We start from the raw sequence: 23,904 nt of genomic DNA on the forward strand, positions 1-23,904 counted from the left end.
GCTCCATCAGTAAGTTTCTTGATTTTTAAAGCATGTGATATTAACAAAGTTCAAATATAATATATAGTACTATAACTTGACATGCATGCAGATGACACAGGGATGTTCTATGGCGTGAAATTCTTCAATGAGTTGCTAATGGAAGCAGGGCCATTTGGAAATGTGCAGTTCGAAGTACTTCTTCAGAAGGACAAGGAAACTTTTACCTTCAAGCAGGGGTGGGGGTTTCCCCGGAAAGTGTACTTCAACGGCGACGAGTGCACTTTACCCCCGCCGGATTCTTACCCCTTCTTGCCGAATTCGGCTGATTCAAATCATGCTTTCTTCCCTAAATTTGTAGTTTCTTCTGTAATTTTGTATCTCATTGTATTCTGCTGGTGAGCTTCCAGGTTTTCAAAATAATGGAAAGTTTTGATGGTCATTTGATTTGTAAGCGTGATTCGTGCCTATTGCAAGTAACAAGAATTTGGACCCCGTTAACTAGGGGCCAAATTTTTTTTTTAAAATTATTTAATAAATAAATTTTTATAAATCTTCTAATTGTTTAATATCTGGTCTTAGTGAAGTATTAATTGGTTATTTTTTACGTAGTGCTGAGATCAAGCTGGGACATTGCTAATATGACAATAAAAAAGTCAGATCATTACATAGGAATTAAAGTACCAAAGCTTATATAAGCTAATTTATATGAGCGATTCTTGTTTTTGCCCCTTTTTATGCACGTACCTAATTATATGATATCAAGTCAATATATTTTAAAAGAAATTGATCAGAAGTTAAATAAATGTATCTATCTCCATCGGTCTGGAATGGATTTAATATTGACATATATTGTTTAAAAAATTAGTATATCAGATAATTCTAGTATTAAATGTTTTCGTGCCATTACTTGAAAATAATTCTTTCCAATAATAAATATATAAATAAATTATTAAACAAGTTATCATTCTGACTCTGACATTTAATGTTAAGATTGAGACTTAAAACTAAATCAATTTCAAAAGTTAATTTAATGGGCTCATGTGAGACATTAACACTGGCGTTGAGACATTCGGATCTCGATGAGGAATAGCAATGACACGACAAATGAGAAACAGTGTTGCATGAAGCAGCTGCTTACTACTGCTCAACTTCGTCGATTAAAGGGGCGGGGTGGAAGAATATTGAATATTACTCCTTTTTATTGATGAATTTGCAGGTTGGCTACGATTTCAGTTGTAATTAGGGTCAGAAGACTAATTTGGGAACTATAATTATAAATACAGTATATTTTTAACATTAAAATTACATTCTAACGAGAACAACGCAAGAACTTGGGAAAAGGTAACTTAATAATTCAACGAACGCCTCACATTTTCGAAGGAAACTTCAAATAAAAGAACCGCTTTAATTATGACTAATTCATAATTTCTTTTTTTTAAAAAATAGGAATCTTGTTGTGACCTGAAATTAACCACACAATCCAAACCTTTAAACCACATTCAAGCCATGAATTCAAGGAGGAATTTGAAGAGTCGTAACAACATGTTAATGGTGTTTAAGGCCATCAAGAAGGCCATAAACATGGATGTAATGGCCTTGAATGAGAGCCTTTTCATCTTCCCTCCATGAGCCTATAAATACCATGCATGATGACCAAAAAGAAGGCACAAAACATTCACAAACATTCTGAAAATTTCAGCAGAAAAATAGCCATACTTTCGAGCTCCCTAGCAGCTGTTTTCGAAGCACCGCAGCAGCCGAATTCTTGTCCGGTTTGACGCAGTCCAGCAGCTTTCGTGTCTGAATTTTAGTTGTCTTTCCCTCAAATCTTTGAAGATTATCATCAAGTAAGTGGGCTTTTGCTATACTATTATGTACACTTGTTTTTCATAAGTGTACTACTCGATAAATATATCAACATACTCGTTCTTCGTAAGTATGTCCACATTTGCTTAAAAATACATTATATATGTTTCTTGAAATTCGATCGGCATGATATATTCGTTCCTATTTGTTATGAAAATCCTTGAACAATTTGTTGTTTGATATTAGTTATAATATTTGAAAGCATGTTTGAAATATTTGAAATGCACTGTAATGATTCGAATTAGAAATGGCAAGGAAATTCCGATATTTGATATGTTTTGTTTAAGGTCCTGATGCGGTGGGTTATAATAACCGTTCTTTTGGCCTCGCCCCTTAGAGGAGTAACATATAGGGGACTGATCAGTAAACCATGAAAATGAGATGATTTTCAGTGCTACGTTTGTACTTTGTTTATATTCGACTCAACATGCTTACTATTGAAATTATGATTCCATTGAAATTATGATAATATATTGGTATAATTACCACCTTGATATTTATTATGTCCGATCGGCCCCCATTTACTGAGTATTTTACAAATACTCACCCCTTACATTCCCACCCCAGATAAGAACGAGGAAGAAATCGAAGATAAAGAACAAGAATACTTTTGGGGATGGTGATCCGATTCAAGACCAGTCTCGTTATTCTATCTTTTAGTTAGATTATCGTATTTTACGCTTCCGCATTTCGTTTTAATCGCATTGTAAAGACGATTATTGATTTATGTAATAGACTGACTTTTGGCTATTTGATGTACTACATGGCTTGTTTTTATACGGTTTTAAATTGTTAAACAACGCCGATGACACGTCTCGGTTCTGGGGCGTGACAAATCTATTAACTTTTTTTTTTACAACTTGAGAATCCAAAATGGTCCCAACTTTTTTGCATGTTGGGTAAGCCTTAAGTTAACATGTGGGGGCCCGTGCTCCTGATTAATATTTAATGACCAAACAACCAGGATATCTTAATGTAAACAGCGAAAGCGATTAAAATTTTTCATTTTGGGCCTACCGAAATTTCGGCATGACCTATTAGTAAATAGGACATCCCAAAAAAATCAAAACACAACAATAACTTTATACGCTCGAAATAAAGTTATAACATCAATTCACAACCTATAGCCGCACTGGCCAGGACTAAACACATGCAGAGCCGACAAGGCACGATCACACAACCATCAATTCAAAACATCGTAAAAATAACAGTACAGCTACACGAGACATCTCCCCGGTAAATGTATGACTCCATAATATAGTATATATATATCTGGGAACTCTCAACCATGACTCGACGACTGGGCACCACTACCTGACGCTCCACCAGACGCGTCAAATCCTCCTGGATAACCTGCTATGGCATCAAAAACAACCACAGCATAAAAAGAAACGAGGGGTCGGGCCCCAGTACGACGAACCAGTAATATTACGACAAATATAACTGACATGAAATGAAATCAAGTAAAATGCGATGCAATGCAATGCGTGAAAGGTAACAACTGATAACGGATACCAAACGGAGTCCAAATGAATCGCATCAACAACAGTAACAGTGGCCACCCGTGCCAGGAACGTAGCAACGCAACATCAAGTCGCCACTCATCCATGCACGTAGCATCGAGGGTACGGGAGCTACCCGCTCAGCCCTCATGCAAGTCATCAGGAGTGCTAATCCTACCCACCCGCTCCATCGATGACGCAACAACTCGATAGATCAATATCAATATCAATAGTAATCAAAGGAGTCAAGGCTCGAAATGCTATGCACTAATAGTATCAATACAAATAAATGCATGAATGCAATCACGTATTCACAAAAGCACATAAAGCATGCCACAAATCATTACAACATACTCAACGTCATCTCACGTCATAATAAACGTCGTAATGAAAACAGTTCATACGTACCTCAACTGAACCCTTAATTTACCACTGAAATTTCTTAAGGATTTCTCGAATAATCCAATTCTGTGGCAAATAATACATGTCATATCAAGTTCAATTTATTTTTCCAAGATTCACTAATTTAGCCTAAAATTCTAAAAATCCATAATTTAAGCTTTAAAATTCCTAAAACTCATCGCAAAGTCAAATATAGCGATTTATTTAACTTAAATCTCTCAATACCGGACAACTTGAAATTTCGAAATTTCAATCGTACCGAATCTGAAATTTTTGATATTTTCTAGGCACTTCCAAAATTTTTATTTTCTACCTCTAATGTTATAAACACATCCCAATAACGATTAACATTCAAAAATCATAAATTCCCAAATTAATAGGCTAAATTCGAAATATTATCTAATTAAATTTTGAAAATTAGCTTAATACCTCCAATCGACTCCGATATAGCACCTACAATCAATAATTCAATATATGTTAATTATTGGAACTCAATTGAATTAAAATCCCCAAATTTCGAAAACATAAAATCAAAATTATACCTCTGAAATTTCGAAAATTGCTCAAAGCTTCGAATTTAAGCTTCAAACAACATGACCCAAGCTTCCTTCCAACTTTTCCGGCAAAAAACAGGCGGCGGTCTCCGACGGGTTTCCGGGAGTCACGATTTTTCTGCGAAATTTTGGTATCAATGGATAGCTCTCGTCGAGAGGATTCCGAATATATATTTACTTTAATTTTTGGGCAAACAGAGTGACAATAATCGACGGATGAAGTTTCAAGAAGAAGAAAGAAAAGTTTGCTGCTTTCGGTTCGGGAGAGAGAAGAATTCACGTTTCTTTCTCTTTTTTTTATTTATTATTATTATTATTTTTAAAACTTTCTTAATGACATTTGGGCTGGGCTTGGGGAACTGGGCTCTCACATTCTTTCCTACTAATAAAAGATTTCGTCCTCGAAATCTAGCATACACAACATTTATACAAAAGTGGTTTATAAACATTTACCACTGATAGTACATAGGGAAATCAAAATACATCGAATAATTTTTTACATTTTCAAACAAATGAGGCCATTCCTGACGCATCTTAGCCTCTAATTCCCATGTAGCTTCTTCTCTCCCATGTCTACTCCATTGCACCATAACCAATGGAATCGTCTTATTCCTCAGTTGCTTCTCTTTGCGATCAAGAATTTGCACTGGATGCTCAACATAGCTAAGAGAACTATCCAACTCCACCTCATCAGTCCTCAAGACATGAGAAGGATCTGGCTCATATTTTCGTAACATAGATACATGAAATACATCATGTATCGCAGACAAACTCTGCGGCAAGTCCAAACGATAAGCCAAAGTGCCAATCCTCTCAACAATCGTATACAGACCAATATAACGCGGAGCTATCTTCTCTTTACGCCCAAATCTCATAGTACCACGAAATGGTGATACCTTCAAGAAAACCTGATCGCCAACCTGAAATTCTAAAGGTCTACGCCTTTTATTAGCATAACTGGCTTGACGATCTTGAGCTGCTTTCATTCTTTTACTGATCATTTCAACCTTCTCTTTCATTTCTTGTATAAATTCTGGCATTGAAATCTGTCGTTCTCCTACATCTTCCCAGCATATCGGAGATCTACACTTTCTACCGTACAAGGCTTCAAATGGTGCCATTCCGATGGTTGCTTGGAAGCTGTTATTGTAAGAGAATTCAACAAGTAACAATGATTCCTGCCAACCACCCCTAAAATCCATCACGACTGCTCGCAACATATCCTCGAGTGTCTGAATGGTCCTCTCTGACTGACCATCTGTCTGTGGGTGATATGCAGTGCTCATTGCCAACTTTGAACCCAATGCTGATTGCAAACTGCCCCAAAACTTCGAAGCAAACCTGAGATCACGATCTGATACTATGGTTACTGGCACACCATGCAATCTTACTATATGATCAATGTACATTTTTGCCATTTTCTTATAAGTACAAGTACGATCATAAGGAATAAAATGAGCTGATTTGGATAATCTATCAACAATCACCCAAATCGCATCACAACCACGATTTGAACGAGGCAGGTGTGTCACAAAATCCATAGCAATGTGCTCCCAATTCCACTGTGGCACTTTCAGACTATGTAACATACCACCAGGTCTCATTCTCTCAGCTTTAACCTGTTGGCACGTTAAACATTTAGCTACAAATTCAGAAATCTCTTTCTTCATACCTTCCCACCAATAATGAGATTTCAAGATATGATTCATCTTCCTGATTCCTGGATGAACACTGTGTCGACTACAATGAGCTTCTCGAAGTATAGATTCTTTCAAATCTATCAAATTCGGAACCACAAGTCTACCATTATAGCGCAGACATCCATCTGAAGCAACACTGAACTTGCCTGATTGACCTGTCATAGTCAATTCTTTCAGTTTATGAACATGCGGATCAGTTCTCTGTGCTGCTTTGATTTTAGAAACAATTTGTGGTTCAACTTGAATAGATGAAACTATGAAGTAATCGCCCTTAGACCGATAAGTCCATCCTGAAGTTCCCAAATGCTCATGAACTTTTGAAATAGTCAAAGATGTCAACATTTTAGGCTGAACCTTTCTACTCAGAGCATCTGCAACTTGATTCATCGTCCCTGGTTGGTACTGAATATCACAATCAAAGTCTTTAAGAAATTCCAACCATCGACGCTGTCTCATATTCAAGTCGGACTGTGTGAAAAGATACTTCAGACTCTTGTGATCAGAATAAATCACAAATTGCTCACCATACAGATAATGACACCATATTTTTAATGCAAACACAATGGCAGCTAACTCCAAATCATGAACTGGATATCGAGTCTCATGTGGCTTCAACTGACGAGATGCATATGCAATCACTCGCCCATTTTGCATCAAAACACAAACCAGTCCATTCAGAGAAGCATCTGTACAGACAACAAATCCACCTGAGCATGAAGGCAAAGCTAGCACTGGAGCTGTGGTCAACTTTTCTTTCAAAGTCCGGAAGCTAGACTCACATTCTGCAGTCCATACAAAACGTCGATCTTTCGGTGTCAACTGGGTCATCGGCCTAGCTATTTTAGAAAATCTCTCAATAAAACGCCTATAATACCCAGCTAATCCCAAAAAGCTTCGAATTTCAGACACATTTGTTGGTTTAGGCCAGTTGATGACAACTTCAACTTTACTAGGATCAACAGATACTCCTTGTGCGGATATAACATGGCCTAAAAATAAAAATCTGTCCAACCAGAACTCACACTTAGAAAACTTGGCATACAATTGTGCTTCTCTAAGTGTTTGAAGGACTAGTGCCAAATGTTCTTTGTGCTCTGTTTTTGACTTAGAATAAATCAAGATATCATCAATAAAGACAATAACGAATCTATCGATGAATTCTCGGAATACACGGTTCATGAAATCCATAAACACTGCGGGTGCATTAGTCAAACCGAAAGGCACAACTAAGAGTTCATAATGCCCATATCGTGTCCGAAATGCTGTCTTAGGAACATCTTCCTCTCGGACTCTAAGCTGATGATATTCGGAACGAAGATCAATCTTAGAATACACAGAAGTACCTTGCAACTGATCAAACAAGTCATCAATACGCGGCAGAGGATATTTATTCTTCACAGTAGCCCGATTCAACTGCCGATAATCGATGCACATTCTCATCGTTACGTCTTTCTTCTTTACGAACAATACTGGAGCTCCCCAGGGCGACATACTTGGTCTGATATAGCCTTTCTCCAGTAAATCATGTAGCTATTCCTTGAGTTCTTTCAACTCTGTTGGAGCTAAACGATATGGTGCTCTAGAAATAGGATTTGTCCCTTGCATCAATTCAATGCTAAGATCTATTTCCCTTTGAGGCGGAAAACCTGGAATCTCATCAGGAAATACATCTGGAAAATCCTTGACAACGGGAATGTCTGAAACTTTCAATCGTTCTTCCCGTGTTGCATCAAGAGCATAAATAAAAAATCCTTCATTGCCGATTGACAACAACCGGAACATTTCCATTGCAGATACTAATGGAATTCGAGACTGTGAATCATAACCATAAAAATTCCATTTGCTGCCATAATACGGTCTAAATCTGACAACTCCATGGAAACAATCCACAGTGGCTCGATAATTTGTCAACACATCCATTCCCAGAATACAGTCAAAATCAGTCATGGCTAATTTGATTAGATTTGTTATCATAATATTACCCTCAAATCTAAGCACACAGTTCAAAACTATCTCACGGGACATCAAATATACACCGGCAGGAGTAGCAACTGACACAATATCCAACAAAGGAATAGTAGCAATCTCATGCTCATCAACAAATGCAGCAGATAAAAATGAATGAGATGCTCCTGTGTCTATCAATATGCGTGCAGGATAGTCAAAAACATAACAAATACCTGCAATCACTCCTCCTGGTGCATCCTGAGCCTGGTCCTGAGTCAAAGCATGGACTTGGGCTTGCTGTGGTCCTGGAAATGGCTGCTGAATAGGACCTCTGGGAGGTGGGTAACTAGATTGCTGAAATGATTGGGTAGGAGCATATGGTCTAAAGACTGGTCCACGGGGAACTTGACCAAACGGTTGTGGCTGGAACTGCTGTCTCCCTGCATTAGGACATACCCTGGCGTAATGTCCAACCTGACCACAATTATGACAAGTCCCTTGAACTCCTACACATTGGGAACTGAAATGTCGACCACCACATCGGTCACAATGCACAGTGCTAGACGACCCAACAGAACCTCCTCCTCGTGCACTACCTGAACTGGAGGAGCTGGATTGAGACTTCTTCTTGAATTGCTTTCTTTTTGCCTTGTACCTCTGCTGTTTGGGTTGTTGGTATGACTGTACAGGCTGATATGGAGGTAAATCCACTGGCTGTGACATACTACTCCCAGATCCCTGAGAAATAGATGATGAACCTGGCTGTGGGTCTCCTCTGAGCAAACTTGCTTCAATTTTCTTCGCCTTTTCCACTGCTTGAATATACGTATTAGGCAATCCAGTCATTACCAAAGTATGAACAGTCCGCTGCAACCCGTGCAGAAAACGTGATAGTTTAGCCTGATCATTCCTAGCAACATGTGGAAAATAGGGCAAAAGAGCATAAAACTGTGAAGCATATTCCACCACTGATTTATTTCCCTGCACCAGCTGATTGAACTCTTCTTCTTTAGCAGCATAATATGATGGTGGTGCATATTCTTGGGTAAAATGAGCACGAAAAGCATCCCAAGTAATAATGTCACCAGAGTCCTTCATTGCTTCCTCTGTGGCTTCCACCAGAGTTGTGCTCGGTCTTTAAGTTGGTAGATGGCAAGCTTCAATCTAATATCGTGGGAATACTCCAACAAATTACATAGATGATTTATACTTTTCAGCCAGCCTGCTGCTTTTTCTCCGCTTTCATTGCCAAAGAATTTTTAAGGACGTAATTCCTGGAACTGAGAAATTATTAACTGCATTCCTCCAACTTTCTGTGTCAGCTGTTCCACTTCTTGCTCAATCGCTACCTGTCTAGCTCCAGGTCGTTCAGGTCGAGGCGGTTCTTGGTTCACTTCTTCTTCAACATTTTGAGCGACTTGTCCTTTAGGTCGACCACGTCTACCTCTAATAATATCTGCAAGTCCTCGAACATTTTGCGCCTCAGATTCTTACGCTATTTCTTTTCCTTTTCTACCTCTTCCTCCAGGTGCCATTCTACAAGACACGAGTATTAAATCCACATGCAGATAACAGGTGAAAGAAAGTTATAGGCAAGTTCTAAACTACATTTCATGCCTAATCAGCTAGTAATTCTAACGCAGGTAAATTCAAGAAAATCACACCAAATAATTCAAATAAGAGCAAATAGTCAAACACATGCACAATCATGTTATTTGTGTCTAGACTCAAGTGCCCTAAACTCTAATTCGAGCATATCCCAGTTACGCTCTGATACCAACTGTGGGGGCCCGTGCTCCTGATTAATATTTAATGACCAAACAACCATGATATCTTAATGTAAACAGCGAAAGCGATTAAAATTTTTCATTTTGGGCCTACCGAAATTTCGTCATGACCTATTCGTAAATAGGACATCCCAAAAAAATCAAAACACAACAATAACTTTATACGCTCGAAATAAAGTCATAACATCAATTCACAACCTATAGCCGCACTGGCCAGGACTAAACACATGCAGAGCCGGCAAGGCACGATCACACAACCATCAATTCACAACATCGTAAAAATAACAGTACAGCTACACGGGGCATCTCCCCGGTAAATGTATGACTCCATAATATAGTATATATATATCTGGGAACTCTCAACCATGACTCGACGACTGGGCACCACTACCTGACGCTCCATCAGACGCGTCAAATCCTCCTGGATACCCTGCTATGGCATCAAAAACAACCACAGCATAAAAAGAAACGAGGGGTTGGGCCCCAGTACGACGAACCAGTAATATTACGACAAATATAACTGACATGAAATGAAATCAAGTAAAATGCGATGCAATGCAATGTAATGCAATGCGTGAAAGGTAACAACTGATAACGGATACCAAACGGAGTCCAAATGAATCACATCAACAACAGTAACAGTGGCCACCCGTGGCAGGAACGTAGCAACGCAACATCAAGTCGCCACTCATCCATGCACGTAGCATCGAGGGTACGGGAGCTACCCGCTCAGCCCTCATGCAAGTCATCAGGAGTGCTAAGCCTACCCACCCGCTCCATCGATGACGCAACAACTCGATAGATCAATATCAATATCAATAGTAATCAAAGGAGTCAAGGCTCGAAATGTTATGCACTAATAGTATCAATACAAATAAATGCATGAATGCAATCACGTATTCACAAAAGCACATAAAGCATGCCACAAATCATTACAACATACTCAACGTCATCTCACGTCATAATAGACGTCGTAATGAAAACAGTTCATACGTACCTCAACTGAACCCTTAATTTACCACTGAAATTTCTTAAGGATTTCTCGAATAATCCAATCCTGTGGCAAATAATACATGTCATATCAAGTTCAATTTATTTTTCCAAGATTCACTAATTTAGCCTAAAATTCTAAAAATCCATAATTTAAGCTTTAAAATTCCTAAAACTCATCGCAAAGTCAAATATAGCGATTTATTTAACTTAAATCTCTCAATACCGGACAACTTGAAATTTCGAAATTTCAATCGTACCGAATCTGAAATTTTCGATATTTTCTAGGCACTTCCAAAATTTTTATTTTCTATCTCTAATGTTATAAACACATCTCAATAACGATTTAACATTCAAAAATCATAAATTCCCAAATTAATAGGCTAAATTCGAAATATTATCTAATTAAATTTCGAAAATTAGCTTAATACCTCCAATCGACTCCGATATAGTACCTACAATCAATAATTCAATATATGTTAATTATTGGAACTCAATTGAATTAAAATCCCCAAATTTCGAAACCCTAAAATCAAAATTATATCTCTGAAATTTCGAAAATTGCTCAAAGCTTCGAATTTAAGCTTCAAACAACATGACCCAAGCTTCCTTCCAACTTTTCCGGCAAAAAACAGGCGGCGGTCTCCGACGGGTTTCCGGGAGTCACGATTTTTCTGCGAAATTTTGGTATCAATGGATAGCTCTCGTCGAGAGGATTCCGAATATATATTTACTTTAATTTTTGGGCAAACAGAGTGACAATAATCGACGGATGAAGTTTGAAGAAGAAGAAAGAAAAGTTTGCTGCTTTCGGTTCGGGAGAGAGAAGAATTCACGTTTCTTTCTCCTTTATTTATTTATTTATTATTATTATTATTATTTTTAAAACTTTCTTAATGACATTTGGGCTGGGCTTGGGGAACTGAGCTCTCACATAACATATAGTCTCGTGCAAATTAAATTAGTCAGATAAATCGTATTTGACAAGTTCTGTGCGATATATTTGCCCAAAAAATGTTAATAAAGATAATCGAAATTTTGATCATTGGTCAAATGATCAATTAATTTACCAATTCGGACACTATTAAGATGGTTAGCCAGCCTTCTCAAACTTGAAAAGGTAATATGAATGCTGTATATAGTTTACATCGAATCCTGAACTATTAAAACTCACACCATCATATTTTTTCCAGAAAATTAATTGCATCTTAAGAGATGGAAACCACTTTAATATAGATTAGCGGATCATGACACATGTAGCGTGTATGGTTCGCAAAAAAAAATAGAGAAAATTAAGTGGTTTTTTTTTTTGTGGTAAAATTTCAAAATGAAAGTTATCAATTTTTTGAATTAAAAATGGTATAAGAGAAAATAAGATAAAAAGAGAAAATGTTGAACATAAAAGTAATCAATTTTTTTTAAAAAAAATTAGAGAAATTTAGTGGTTTTTTTTTTTAAAAAAAATAATTAAAATGAGAGTTATTAAATTAAAATAATGGAAGATAACATACGACGAAAATAGAAAATATTGAATATGAAATTAGGTGAGTAAAAATGTCTACGTAACTGCATTTTAAAAGAGGGAAACCATTTTGGAGCTATCGTGCAATGATACAAATATTTTTTGCATCAAGAATCTCGTTCACAGATCAATTTGTTTATAGACAAACAAATATAACCGCTCATTTTCTTGCCCAAGTTACTCGTTTCTAAGCTAGTCCATCTATTTGTTTTGAGATTTCGCATTGTTTGATTGAATATTTGGATCTTTGTAAGTTTTCACATGATTAATGAAATTCTAAAAAAAATTTAATGAAATTCTAAAAAAAAAAAAGAGGGAAACCTTTTTTGTCTAGAATTTGCAACGTAATTCAAGTTTAGAATTTCGGTCTAAAAACCACATAACAGGTTGCTGTCTTTGAGCTCCACAGAAGCTACATCAAGGAGTTCAATACAAAGCAAACTACCAGCTTCCCATACTAACATGACTAACATCATCACATTCGGATTCATTGACTTCACGTCCCAGAAGCGATTCCATCTCTTGCAGGTCCACGGATAATGCTCCGTCCAAAAGCTTAATCACGTGAGGCATCGTTGGTCGGCATTCTTGTCTACTTAGGGTGCATAACAACCCAACTTTGATGCATCTAAGAACCTCTTCTTTTTCCACTGGAGTTAATGCATCACATCGAATTGATTCATCCACCAGGCCGAATGCTTTTTTATCTTGTAGCCACAGATTCCTCGCCTGAACATGCATTCATTCATTTACCAAGTATGAATAATCACATCATATATATACACGTTTGTGTGGGTTTCCCAAGTGATCAAAATGATATCTGACCAATTTCCCAAAAGCTTTATTACCACTTACCAATCTCATTTTCAGAAAAATACTTTTCTGACCAACACCTTATGCATGTGTGAACAAATAGAAATTGCGACCAAGCTGTGTCAAGTTTGAATTCCTTAGACGAAGTGACTTACAATGTTAACAATATAACCCTGGTACTCTTCGCTGTGTACTGTAATGCCTCTCCTGCCTCTCACAATCTCCAGAACCACAACTCCGAAGCTGTACAAGTCCGACTTTATTGAAAGCCTGCCACGTCTCCAGTATTCCGGGCAAATATATCCTCTGCACAAATGTTGCAAAAAATAACAGTGGCATTTACAACTATTCCCGACTCTGAGAAATTATTGAATAAAGAGGGACCGAACGGGAAAACAGATCCAACTTACACACTCCCACGTACTGCTGAGGTTTTACTGGATGAATCTTCTTCCAAAGTTTTTACGTGGTGAAAACCTGAGATTTTAGGATTCATATCGATGTCTAGTAAAATATTTCTTGGTTTTATATCTCTGTGAATTATCCTTAGTCCCGAATCTTCATGAAGATAAGCAACTCCTCGAGCAATCCCCATTATAATCTTGAAAATTTGTGTCCACCGAAGGTATTGAAATTTCCCTACTTCAATGTGTAAGATTGTTACAAACATCCGCATATTTAAACTAACTAGAAATAATGCACGTGCATTGCACGTAGAAAATATATGTTGGAGTAATTAGAATTAGAAATAAAATTGATTAACTCAAAAAAAAATATAATGATAATATTATTGTAAATTTTGACAACTCGTGTTAATTACAAATGTAACTAATTTGGAAAAACATATCTGTTTAATTTAAAAAAAAATTTGGACTACTCAAATTTTTCTCATATCTTTGTTATCATATTTGTTTTCTTTTATTAATTGTCATATTTTCTCAACAAATACATATATTTTATTATAATATTCAGTTATTACAATTTTTTGGGCAATCAATGATCTGCAATTTTTTATTTACAATGTTGTTGATTATTATTTTCTTTCATGTAAACTGACAATAAGTGTTATTGTATGTTTCTAATTTCCTAGTCACCTTTAATTTATTAGATACTTATAGTTGACATATAAACTGCATATTATTATAACAATCTATCATCGCATAAAAATTACTGACGTACTAATAAAAAAATATTGATTGAATGTTGTTATTTATTTGAAATTTATAATAATAATATTTTTGACAATAAATCATCTTTTTACTGTCTCATATGACATAAATTTTAATATTTCATTTTAACACATAAGTTTAATGAACACAATTAAATTACTAATGTCATATTGATATTATCTTTAGAAAATAATATCTTTAATTTTATTAATTGTTTAAATATCTTCACGGGATAATTTGTGCATATTTATTTTGAGAAAAATTAATTGCATTTATAAAATTGAAAAGTAAATATAACTTTATAGTATAATTTATTTAATTTGGAGACTGAATTCTTTGTATGAAAAACAACCCTTCTTCTTCCATTTTTATTTTTTGTATAACCCAAAAGAGATATTATTTTTTCTCTTTTATTTTTTCTCTTTTATTATTTAAATCTCACTATAAAAAGTTATAAAAAACAACAAAAATATATCCATGTCTACAAAAATATTTTTATTTATTGTTCTTTTTGTCTATTTATTTTGTTATATGTGAACATATACTCTACTTCATTGTCTTAATCAGCATATATCTTCATTATATAATTTGTGTATATTAAAGATGAATAATTCATTTTGTATTTTTCTATTATCTGCACTTAGGCTTATATATTAAGATGTGATATTATACATAAATATAAGAATTTTCAAATTTAATTTATTCACAATTATTTTCATAACAAAGAACAACTTAAAATACTGAAAATTTGGATTCATAATTATTTTAAATATGATATAAAAATAATATGTGAAATTATTTTTGACCATTTAGTTGCAAATTACAGTGATAAATGCATGTAGGTGCACTAATTTATTGTGGCGATTATGACTTTATTTAAATATCTTATTTCTCACTCAAGGATCAAACTTTGTTTATTTCTCATTTTGATGATCGACAAATCCAATATTTCATTTAAATATTTTTATTAATTATACTTACATGAGTTTTATTGTGTATTTCTTCAATTTGAAAAAAATTAATTATAATTCAATATACAACTATATCTGAAAACTGAAGAATGTTTCTAAATTTAAAAATCGGATAACATGTAAGGGACCAACACAAAACTGAAAGTTAATGTAATTTGTTTCTTCTAGTTTGACAATCGAATAATGTAGGACTGATCGTTTGCTACTTTACAAAAACGACGATAGCTGATGGTAACGATGCAAGTCAAAATTTTAAACCATACAGCAGCTCAAGCGCAACATTTCAATTGCTCTTCCCAACATGTTCAATTATTGTACCCAACAAATAAGTTTATGCAAATAAATTTTTAATTTATCATATGAATTTATAAGACATTTGAGTAGTGTATATACTTGATATTCCACATAAGTAGTAGAGAAAAAATAATTTTCATGTATTTGATAATTTATATTTTAAAATAAAAGAAAAATCATAAAAAAATACATATCATGTTGACAAAATCCGGAAACCCAAATTGAAAGTTGAATTAATACATTTCTACTCATTATTAAATTCTACTATTTAATTTTAATGGATTCAACATGTTTATACAACTAAAAATATTAAGAGAATAGTTTATATAATTTAATGAAAAAGTCGAAGTACACCAGTTTTTGATTCTGAACAACGATCACATTATTATTATATTACAATGATAAATAAATTATTATTTTTAGTTTATCATCATAGTCTTTATCTCAATAAACATATTTTCAAATGTAAGATGTTAAATTTAATATTGAAATTAGATAATCAAGTGTTAGTTCTAACATTTTTTTATTGTTTTCAATACATTACTTTTTCCATCTTCAAATGTATTAATCTATTTATTGTTGTATACAAAATATAATAATTTTTTGATTAATGATCACATTTAAGATTAGGTACTTAGAAAAAATTCTAAGATATATTTAAAAATCAGTAGATGATAGAATTAAATTTGAAATCAAGAGAAAAATTAAGAAAATGTAGAACAACACAATGCATAAACTTTCATTTTGTGAAGTGACAAAACATAAGATGAGTTAACTACTTATATCAAGTGAGATACTTATATATATTAGTTTCATTGAGCTTAGCCAATTATAATATTTTTATTAACTCACTTTGTCATTCATTTTTATTTCACTAAATTTGCATTGTGGTAATCAACCAGTGTGACTCATTCAAACATTAACTTTTGATTTTTTTTTAGTAAATAGTGGCCTCCACTCTCACCAACTTCAATTTTTAGAAGTTGATATTAGTAATTTATAGGTAATAGAAAATTATTTAGTTTTTGTCATCTGCCTTTTGTTTAATTGGATAATTTTTTATGTCATACCTAATTCATTTTTAGATTTTTATTGAATTTTTATCGTTAGGATTAGAAGTGTTGCACGCATACAATATACATATAAAATTAATATATTTTAAAATATTAATATTGAAGTGTCAAATAAATATATTAAATCATTATTTAAGAACTTTTAGGAAAAAAAATATACATCATAATATAGATTTAAAGACTAACATATTATTAAACAATTGTGATGAATATCTTATGAAACAAATGGTGTTAATTCAAAAAAATTAAATATGATTATTGTAAATGAATTTTTCTATATTAATTATAAAATTTTCAGCCTATGTGCTAAATTAATTAGAATTTTTTAAATATAGTATGTTCATAATTTTTTTCCGTATAAGTTAGTGATTGAGTCCTTGTGAACATTTTTTTAAAAAAAAAATTCGTGCTTTTAGTTATATTAATAGTGTCTTATGATTTAAAATACTAAATGAAACAAATTATCAAGATAAAAAACTAATCAGAAAATTCAAAAATATGTGGTTATTTAATAATTTGATTGACACGCTCTTTAGTTTGTTGATTTAATAAATGCTAAATTCACAATAACTGAGTTTGACAAGATCAATTCTTGGAAAATAAAACACAATACAATAAATTACTGGATTGTATTTTTAATGAAATTTTGTATATTTCATATATATCTGATTTATTTCATTTATAAGGTTGAAATTTTATATATTATGATATAAGATTTGTTATGCATCTTAACGTTGATAAATTCACTAAAATTTATTAGTTTTTATTTTAATTCTTGTTACTACATAATTTTGGTCTCGCCCCATATTTTGTTTATTCGTTTGCTTGAATCTATTGTTCCACATTTTGTTAAGACTCAAAACATGTTAAACATGAAAGTGGATATTAATTTAAAGATATGATAATATTTATTTATTGCAATAAACATGTTTATCATTCACGATACTGATAAAAATAAATTAAAAATAATATGTTAACGAACATATTGTTAGGAATCAAAAAATACATTTCAATGTCAACTTTGACACTCGATTTTCAGTGACTACTAAAATATCTCAACAACCCATAAATTATGGACAAGATACTAACATCAAAATTTTAAAATAAAGACGATATTCTCCCTTTTACAGGAGGAATTCATGATTGAAAATCGACAATATTATATATATTTTTAATATAAACTCGTGCGAGCTCATTTAGGCCCACCTTTAAATGAATTGACAAAATTTCAACCCAACACACTTAAATTATTTGGTGATGTGGGCCAAATCAATGGACCCAACCCAAATTGACGAACCTAATCGCAACGATCTTTTACCATGTTTTTTTCAAATAATTTATAAATATAAAACACAAAAAATGTTGATTCAAATTTTTTTTATTTAAACATATAAATTCTAGCCAACGGTCATAAGTAAAGAGATTTAAAAATTAGAAACTTTTTTTTATAAAAATGGTATATTACAATAAAGTTTTTAACCATATTTTATTAGAGAAGTTTTTACCGTGTTTTTTTCAAATAATTTATAAATATAAAACACAAAAAATGTTGATTCAAATTTTTTTTTTAAACATATAAATTCTAGCCAACGGCCATAAGTAAAATGATTTAAAAATTAGAAACTTTTTTTTATAAAAATGGTATATCACAATAAAGTTTTTAACCATATTTTATTAGAGAAGTTTTTAAATATAAACTTGTGCAAAAAATATTAAAACTAATAAGTTATAGCCAAAGTAACTAAAAAAAATAATGAGGACATGAAAAAAAATCAATAAAACACCAAAGAAAATTCATAATTCAACAATGAACTATTTTTAAATTTTAATTAATTATATTGACATAAGAAAAGATAAATAAATAAAATCTAAATCATTGGATTAAAAATAACATATTATAATGTGTATAGACATTAAAAGTAACCAATTAATAAGATAGATAACATTAAAAACAAGTAATTAATAAAGATATAAATGGAAATTCACATATAAAATCACATATTTCTAAATCATTTGATAAAAAATAAAATATTGTAATGTGGGTAGAAAATATTAAAAACAAGCAATTAATAAGATAGACAACATTAAAAACAAGTGATTAATAAGGATATAAGTGAAAATTCACATATAAAGTCACATATTTATATATATAATAGATAATAGATATAATAGATAAAGAGTAGTGTTGAGTCCGAATTCTTTGAAGTCTACTAACAATGGGAGCCCTTAAAAAATATGAGAAGCCCAGTTGTCAATCTCATAAAAAAATCAGTTGATGCACAATTTGGAAAAAACTGACCCACGATGAATAATCGTGGAAAATGGCCAAACCACGAGAAAGAGTTGAACAAAAAGTGCAAGGAATAATCAGAAGAAACTCTCGACAAAATTCATCAAAAAACTACAACAAAGTTTATGCAAATTCTCTAAAAAATTTGTTCGCTTATTTTCAATTTCCAGCAATCTATTTTCTTTAATTTTTGACATATTCCTTCAGTTTTCTTGTAAAAATATTGTTCGAGTTCATAATAACATAATTAAATTTGATGTTGTTCATAGATTTCTTCTATAATTTTCATTATATTTCTCAAACAAATTCTTAGCTTTGAAGTCATACCGAAATAATTATAACAAACGGTCGAATCAGGATACACAATCTTTAATAATAGAAGTCATTTCATTTCACATTTGACAAGATCACGTGTCTGGCACGCCCGTTTTCGTGATAAACAAGTAGTTTATAAACTCATGAGATTATACTATCCATTATGCAAAACTTTTGAAATGATATTTTTTTTTGTATATGTAACCTAATTTAATATTGGTGTTCTCTTTGAGAGTCGACGTAATGGAAGAGACGACCTATAAAAATAGTTGTCATTAGTNAAAAAAAAAAAAAAAAAAAAAAAAAAAAAAAAAAAAAAAAGAAGGCGTGCATATTATAGACTTAATTAATGTGAATGGCCTTTTGAGATGATATCCGGTTGGGTTTATAACCAAATCCAATAAAGTGTCAGTAAATCTCAGTGTTGATTAAAAAAAGAAAGAGAAGAGGGCGGAAAGGGATGACAGAAGACTAAATTGTTGGGCACTAACCGGATATAACGTCAGATAAACTTTTGTTTTCCATGAACTCATGTACAAGCACCAGTCTTTCTTTATGAATGCAGTACCCCAGTAGTCTAAGGATGTTTCGGTGCTGAATTTTCTGAGCTATAAAAAACTCATTAATCACGAGCTCTCGGGCATACCTTTGATCCACATCTGCTTTAAATTTTTTAACAGCAACTATCTGTCTTGACACCGGAAGCACACCCTACGCAAAATAGAGTTAAGTAGATACATGGAGATTTTTTTAGTCCACCTCCGAATCATTTATTTTTTAAATTAGGAGGAAGTCAATAAAATTTTCAGTCTCGAGAAACTCACCTTATGAACAGAACAAAATGCACCTTCTCCCATGAAATTTGAATTTGAGAAATTATCGGTGGCAAATGAAATCATCGACCAGTCAAATTTAGGCAAGTTTTTGTCCAATTTGCAAATATCTGCAAGATAGTTTCATTCAATGTAAGCTCATTGTCAAAAAGTTCATGCCAAGTTTATTATTCAAAATTAATTAAGTTCTCTTGAGCTTGGATCCATTCAGGCTTGAGTACTTGAGGCAACGAAATTCTCCAGAAATTTTGGACCATTTCAAAAGATATATGATCAAAGACAATGCATGAGATGTTTCTTTTATTTCATTGTTCGTACCTGATAATATCGGGTCCTGGTTTTTCCTGGATGGTTTAAGTTTCTTCCAAAATGCATCCCATGGCAACTTCCGTGATGGCTTATAAGACAAGGCTTTGCTTCCTTCTTTAATTTGATATGAAGAATAGTCATGATTGATTTGATTGTTGGTGTGTCCTTTTGGTGGAGATGTAGGAGTACGCTCATCGATGGAGGGCACCATTATCTCCTTTGGTACTGACGATTCTCGGAGATCCTGCTGCTCAAGGGCAGATTCAAGTTGTCGCACAACTTGAGTCATTGTTGGTCGTTTCTTTGGTTCTTCATCTAAACATCTCTCAGCAATCTCTACAAAAGATTTCAGACTATTTGGTGAAATTTCTTTTATCAGACTCGAATCCACAATCAGTTCCACTTCTCCTTCCCTAATTTTTTCTCGAGCCCACTGGGACAGAATTTGCTCAGCTTCGGAAACCCTTAGATCAAGTGCCGGTCTCCCACACAATACTTCCAGCAACACCACACCAAAGGCATATGTGTCGCTTTTCCTGGTTAGTTTACCCGTCCTAACATAAGTTGGATCGAGGTACCCAAACGTGCCTTTTACTTTTGTGCTTACATGGCTTTGTAAGTTGCTTAAATTTTCATGTTTTACCAAGCCAAAATCTGCTACCTTAGGAGTGAACTTTTCATCCAGCAGGATGTTTGAAGCCTTGACATCACGATGTATGACTCCATTTCCTGTGTGGAGATAGTCTAGTCCTCGACCAGCCCCGATGCAGATGTTAAGGCGCTGCTTCCATGTAAGAGAAGTACAACTACTACCTTTTCTGGTTAGTTTGTAAAGGTGATCCCCCAGTGTTCCACCAGCCATGTACTCATAAACCAGAATCATTTCCTTTTGCTCGTTGCAATAACCAATCAAAGAGACTAGATTATTATGTCGCAGCTGTGAAAGAGTTTCAATCTCTGCCAAGAACTCGTGTTCACCTTGCCTCGAATCGGACTTTAGCCTCTTTACTGCAATCGTCTGTTTCCCCTTGTCAATGAGGCCTTTATAGACAGTACCAAATCCACCTTTACCAAGGATAAGTTGATGACTAAAATCTCTGGTGGCTAATTGTATCTCAGCTAGTTTATAACGACGACAGGAACGTTCGGCCTTGGCTGATGGTTTGATTTCCTCCTCCATACAACTAGCTTCCCAAATTTCTCCGAGCATGTGAACAATGATGTTTGCTAGAGTAATTATAGTTATTGAAATAGTTACAATAGAATTTCTGTGACGAAGAACTGAGAGTAAAAATTGGACAGTTCTGGGTGGTGAATCCAAGGCAGGAGGAGATGGATTTGGACAGGCAAGACTATTATGAAAGTTGCTCAGCTTGAGTATCTCAAATCCCGTGAAAGGAACATATCCATCTATGGATACACCGTACGGCTTAAAAGAAACCAAAATATGATGTTTAACACCTTTCGGCCCTTTCGACATTACCATGTAATCCTTGTACACAATAATATTACTTGTGTCTCTCTCTCTAACAAAATCTATACTACTGTAAGCAATCATCTCATTAATCAGGACTTTGAAATTCATGGAGCCAGTCTCTTGCACCCTCTTGACTCCTACATCTGAGAAATGAAGCCTGGCCAAGTACCTAAATCCCACATCCACGGGTATTTTCCAAGTGATATTGTCGATCAGGTTAGCTTTTTTTTTGGGAGCAGTTTTCAAAATCCCAAACACATAACTTATATCATCACCGGACGAAACATAACCATCCCGTTTGGTATTTACTGTACGAATCATTTCAAGCACGGTGCTGTTATCAATGTAGAACCATTGAGACTTACGTCCAACTACTTGAGCTCCAATATCTCCATCATTGTGAAAATAAGAAAGGCCTAAAGGAACCGTGATGATCTCAATACCGTTTAGGAAAGCATAAGTATCCCCTGATAGACTACTTACAGGAGTAAAAGCTATATGAAGTGGTTGATTTTCTTCTACGCTTATACAGAATTCTTTAATAATAGAAGTCAAGCCAAGAGCATCAGTAGTTAGCGAAGCACTGAAGTTGCTGAGCAAGGTGAAAGGGCCAGCCTCAACAGTGAACAAGTCCTTGTACTTTTGAAATCCTTTGTATAGAGTGGGCTTGAAATGAAGGCGGATGAATTTCTCACCTGGGCTGACAAGAAATACGTAGGCAAATCCTGAACGAGATATTCTAGCAGCTTCGTATGGGATTGGATCAGCAGAGACGGAGTCCCGTGCAACCCTAGAGATGGTCGACTTGCCCTTGATTTGTACGGAGGAAGCAAATCTTGGGTCCGTATCTCCGAGCCATTGTCTCCCTATGTGTGCCGCGGAAGTTCCAACTGAACCGCAGTTAATTGAAACACCACCTGTGAGGTAAGCTGGATCATCAACACAAATTGTAAATTTGAGGAAATAGCACAGACATAGCATGAAGGAGATGGAAGAAACTGGGAAAGAGTTGTGATCCATTTTGAATTGTAATTCAGAATGAAACATGAATTATGTACAACGACAGACTATAGTGTTCTTGACTGGAATAGTGGGTCTTCACGATTGGCATTTTGTGATGGATATTTATTTATTATTATATATAAATAATTAAAAAAATCAAATAACAAAATTCAGGCTAATTGTATCTCCTCCCATCAATAATAATTATAAAAAAAAGGCAAAAACTTGTGTGAGACGGTCTCACATGAGACTCACTCAAAAAAAAAGAGTAAAAAACACTAAATGCCTAAATTTTTATAACATGGGAATGAAACATATTTGTTTTGTTTTGTTTTTTTTAAGAAATAAAGGATGCAGAAGCTTATTAATATTTTTAATTAACATGTTTTATGTTTTTTAAAATTTTCAGACTAACTTCGAGTCATTTCTTGTTAAATTAGAGGAAAATAAATAAAATGGTCAATTTCCAGAAACTCACCTTATAATACCTGGGACCGTATCCAGATCCTCCAATCTTATATGAAGATGAGAACTGATTAGTGGCTTGACACAATCACTAACCAGTCATATTTAGTCAAGTTTATGTCTTTACAAATTTCTGCAAGATAATTTCATTAAAAAAATGCATGTCAACTTTGGCGTTTCATTACTAAACGAGTTCTCTTGAGTTCTAGGCCTCTTCATGAGGCTCAAGTTAAGGTACATTGATAAAAGAAATTCTCCGAAATTGGATCATGATTTCCATGAGCAGACTATGGAAAAATATGTTTTTTTCATGTCAATATAGTATTCACCTGATATTGAGTTTTCAATTTTCTTGGACAGTTCAACTCTTTTCCATAAGACATCCCATGGCCAAATGATCCGCGAGGATTTATAAGCTAAGACTTTTCTTATCCTTTCTTTAATATGAAAGATTATCATAATCAATTTGGTTGTTAGTTTGTTCTTTTGGTGGAGATGTAGGAATACGCTCGTCGATCCATGTTGCTTGCTCATCAGCATATAAATTAGTTTCATCAGTACATGAAGCATCAATTGTTATCTCCTACAATCAATTCAACTTCTCCTTCTCTAATTTTGTTTCGAGCCCACATACCATGATC

The 23,904-nt window shown here is 33.8% G+C and overlaps 2 protein-coding genes across 10 annotated transcripts; both read right to left on the minus strand.

Moving 5' to 3' along the window:
* Positions 1 to 2,942: 2,942 nt before the first annotated feature.
* Positions 2,943 to 10,889, minus strand: LOC140974422 (uncharacterized). 8 transcript variants are annotated; one of them, XR_012174780.1, is made up of 4 exons: positions 4,295 to 4,526; positions 4,182 to 4,205; positions 3,759 to 3,818; positions 2,943 to 3,201 (listed from the first exon to the last, which is right to left on the minus strand). XR_012174780.1 is itself a non-coding variant. In XM_073437868.1 (2 exons), exons 1-2 carry the CDS (start codon positions 9,049 to 9,051, stop codon positions 3,131 to 3,133), a joined length of 939 nt encoding a protein of 312 aa, XP_073293969.1. In that variant the 5' UTR covers positions 9,052 to 9,098; the 3' UTR covers positions 2,943 to 3,130. The 8 variants fall into 8 exon arrangements, 2 of the variants coding, with proteins under 2 accessions (XP_073293969.1, XP_073293971.1); XR_012174781.1 differs by having other exon boundaries at positions 2,943 to 3,204; XR_012174783.1 differs by lacking the exons at positions 4,182 to 4,205; positions 4,295 to 4,526 and adding an exon at positions 10,738 to 10,889.
* A 1,672-nt stretch (positions 10,890 to 12,561) lies between these two features.
* On the minus strand, positions 12,562 to 22,895 carry LOC140974423 (putative receptor-like protein kinase At5g39000). Of its 2 annotated transcripts, none has more exons than XM_073437872.1 (6): positions 20,329 to 22,895; positions 20,002 to 20,120; positions 19,669 to 19,888; positions 13,476 to 13,704; positions 13,221 to 13,371; positions 12,562 to 12,981 (listed from the first exon to the last, which is right to left on the minus strand). In XM_073437872.1, the coding sequence occupies exons 1-6, from the start codon at positions 22,841 to 22,843 to the stop codon at positions 12,694 to 12,696; spliced, it is 3,522 nt and encodes a 1,173-aa protein (XP_073293973.1). In that variant the 5' UTR covers positions 22,844 to 22,895; the 3' UTR covers positions 12,562 to 12,693. The 2 variants fall into 2 exon arrangements, with proteins under 2 accessions (XP_073293973.1, XP_073293972.1); XM_073437871.1 differs by having other exon boundaries at positions 13,476 to 13,707.
* Positions 22,896 to 23,904: the final 1,009 nt, after the last annotated feature.

Source organism: Primulina huaijiensis, chromosome 3 (genome assembly GCF_012295235.1).
Source record: "Primulina huaijiensis isolate GDHJ02 chromosome 3, ASM1229523v2, whole genome shotgun sequence".
NCBI lineage: Eukaryota > Viridiplantae > Streptophyta > Magnoliopsida > Lamiales > Gesneriaceae > Primulina > Primulina huaijiensis.

Bases quoted from the DNA above. Each gene is read 5' to 3' on its own strand.
- LOC140974423 (XM_073437871.1), bottom strand. From the start codon at position 22,843: ATGTTTCATTCTGAATTACAATTCAAAATGGATCACAACTCTTTCCCA. The intron at 19,889-20,001 runs GTGAGTTTCTCG...TATTTTGCGTAG, and splicing joins CATTTTGTTCTGTTCATAAG to GGTGTGCTTCCGGTGTCAAG. The intron at 13,708-19,668 runs GTTAGTGCCCAA...TACACATTGAAG, and splicing joins TTTATCTGACGTTATATCCG to TAGGGAAATTTCAATACCTT.
- LOC140974422 (XM_073437868.1), bottom strand. From the start codon at position 9,051: ATGAAGGACTCTGGTGACATTATTACTTGGGATGCTTTTCGTGCTCAT. The intron at 3,205-8,186 runs GTATTTGTTATG...TTGATGCCATAG, and splicing joins ACCAGGAGGAGTGATTGCAG to CAGGTTATCCAGGAGGATTT.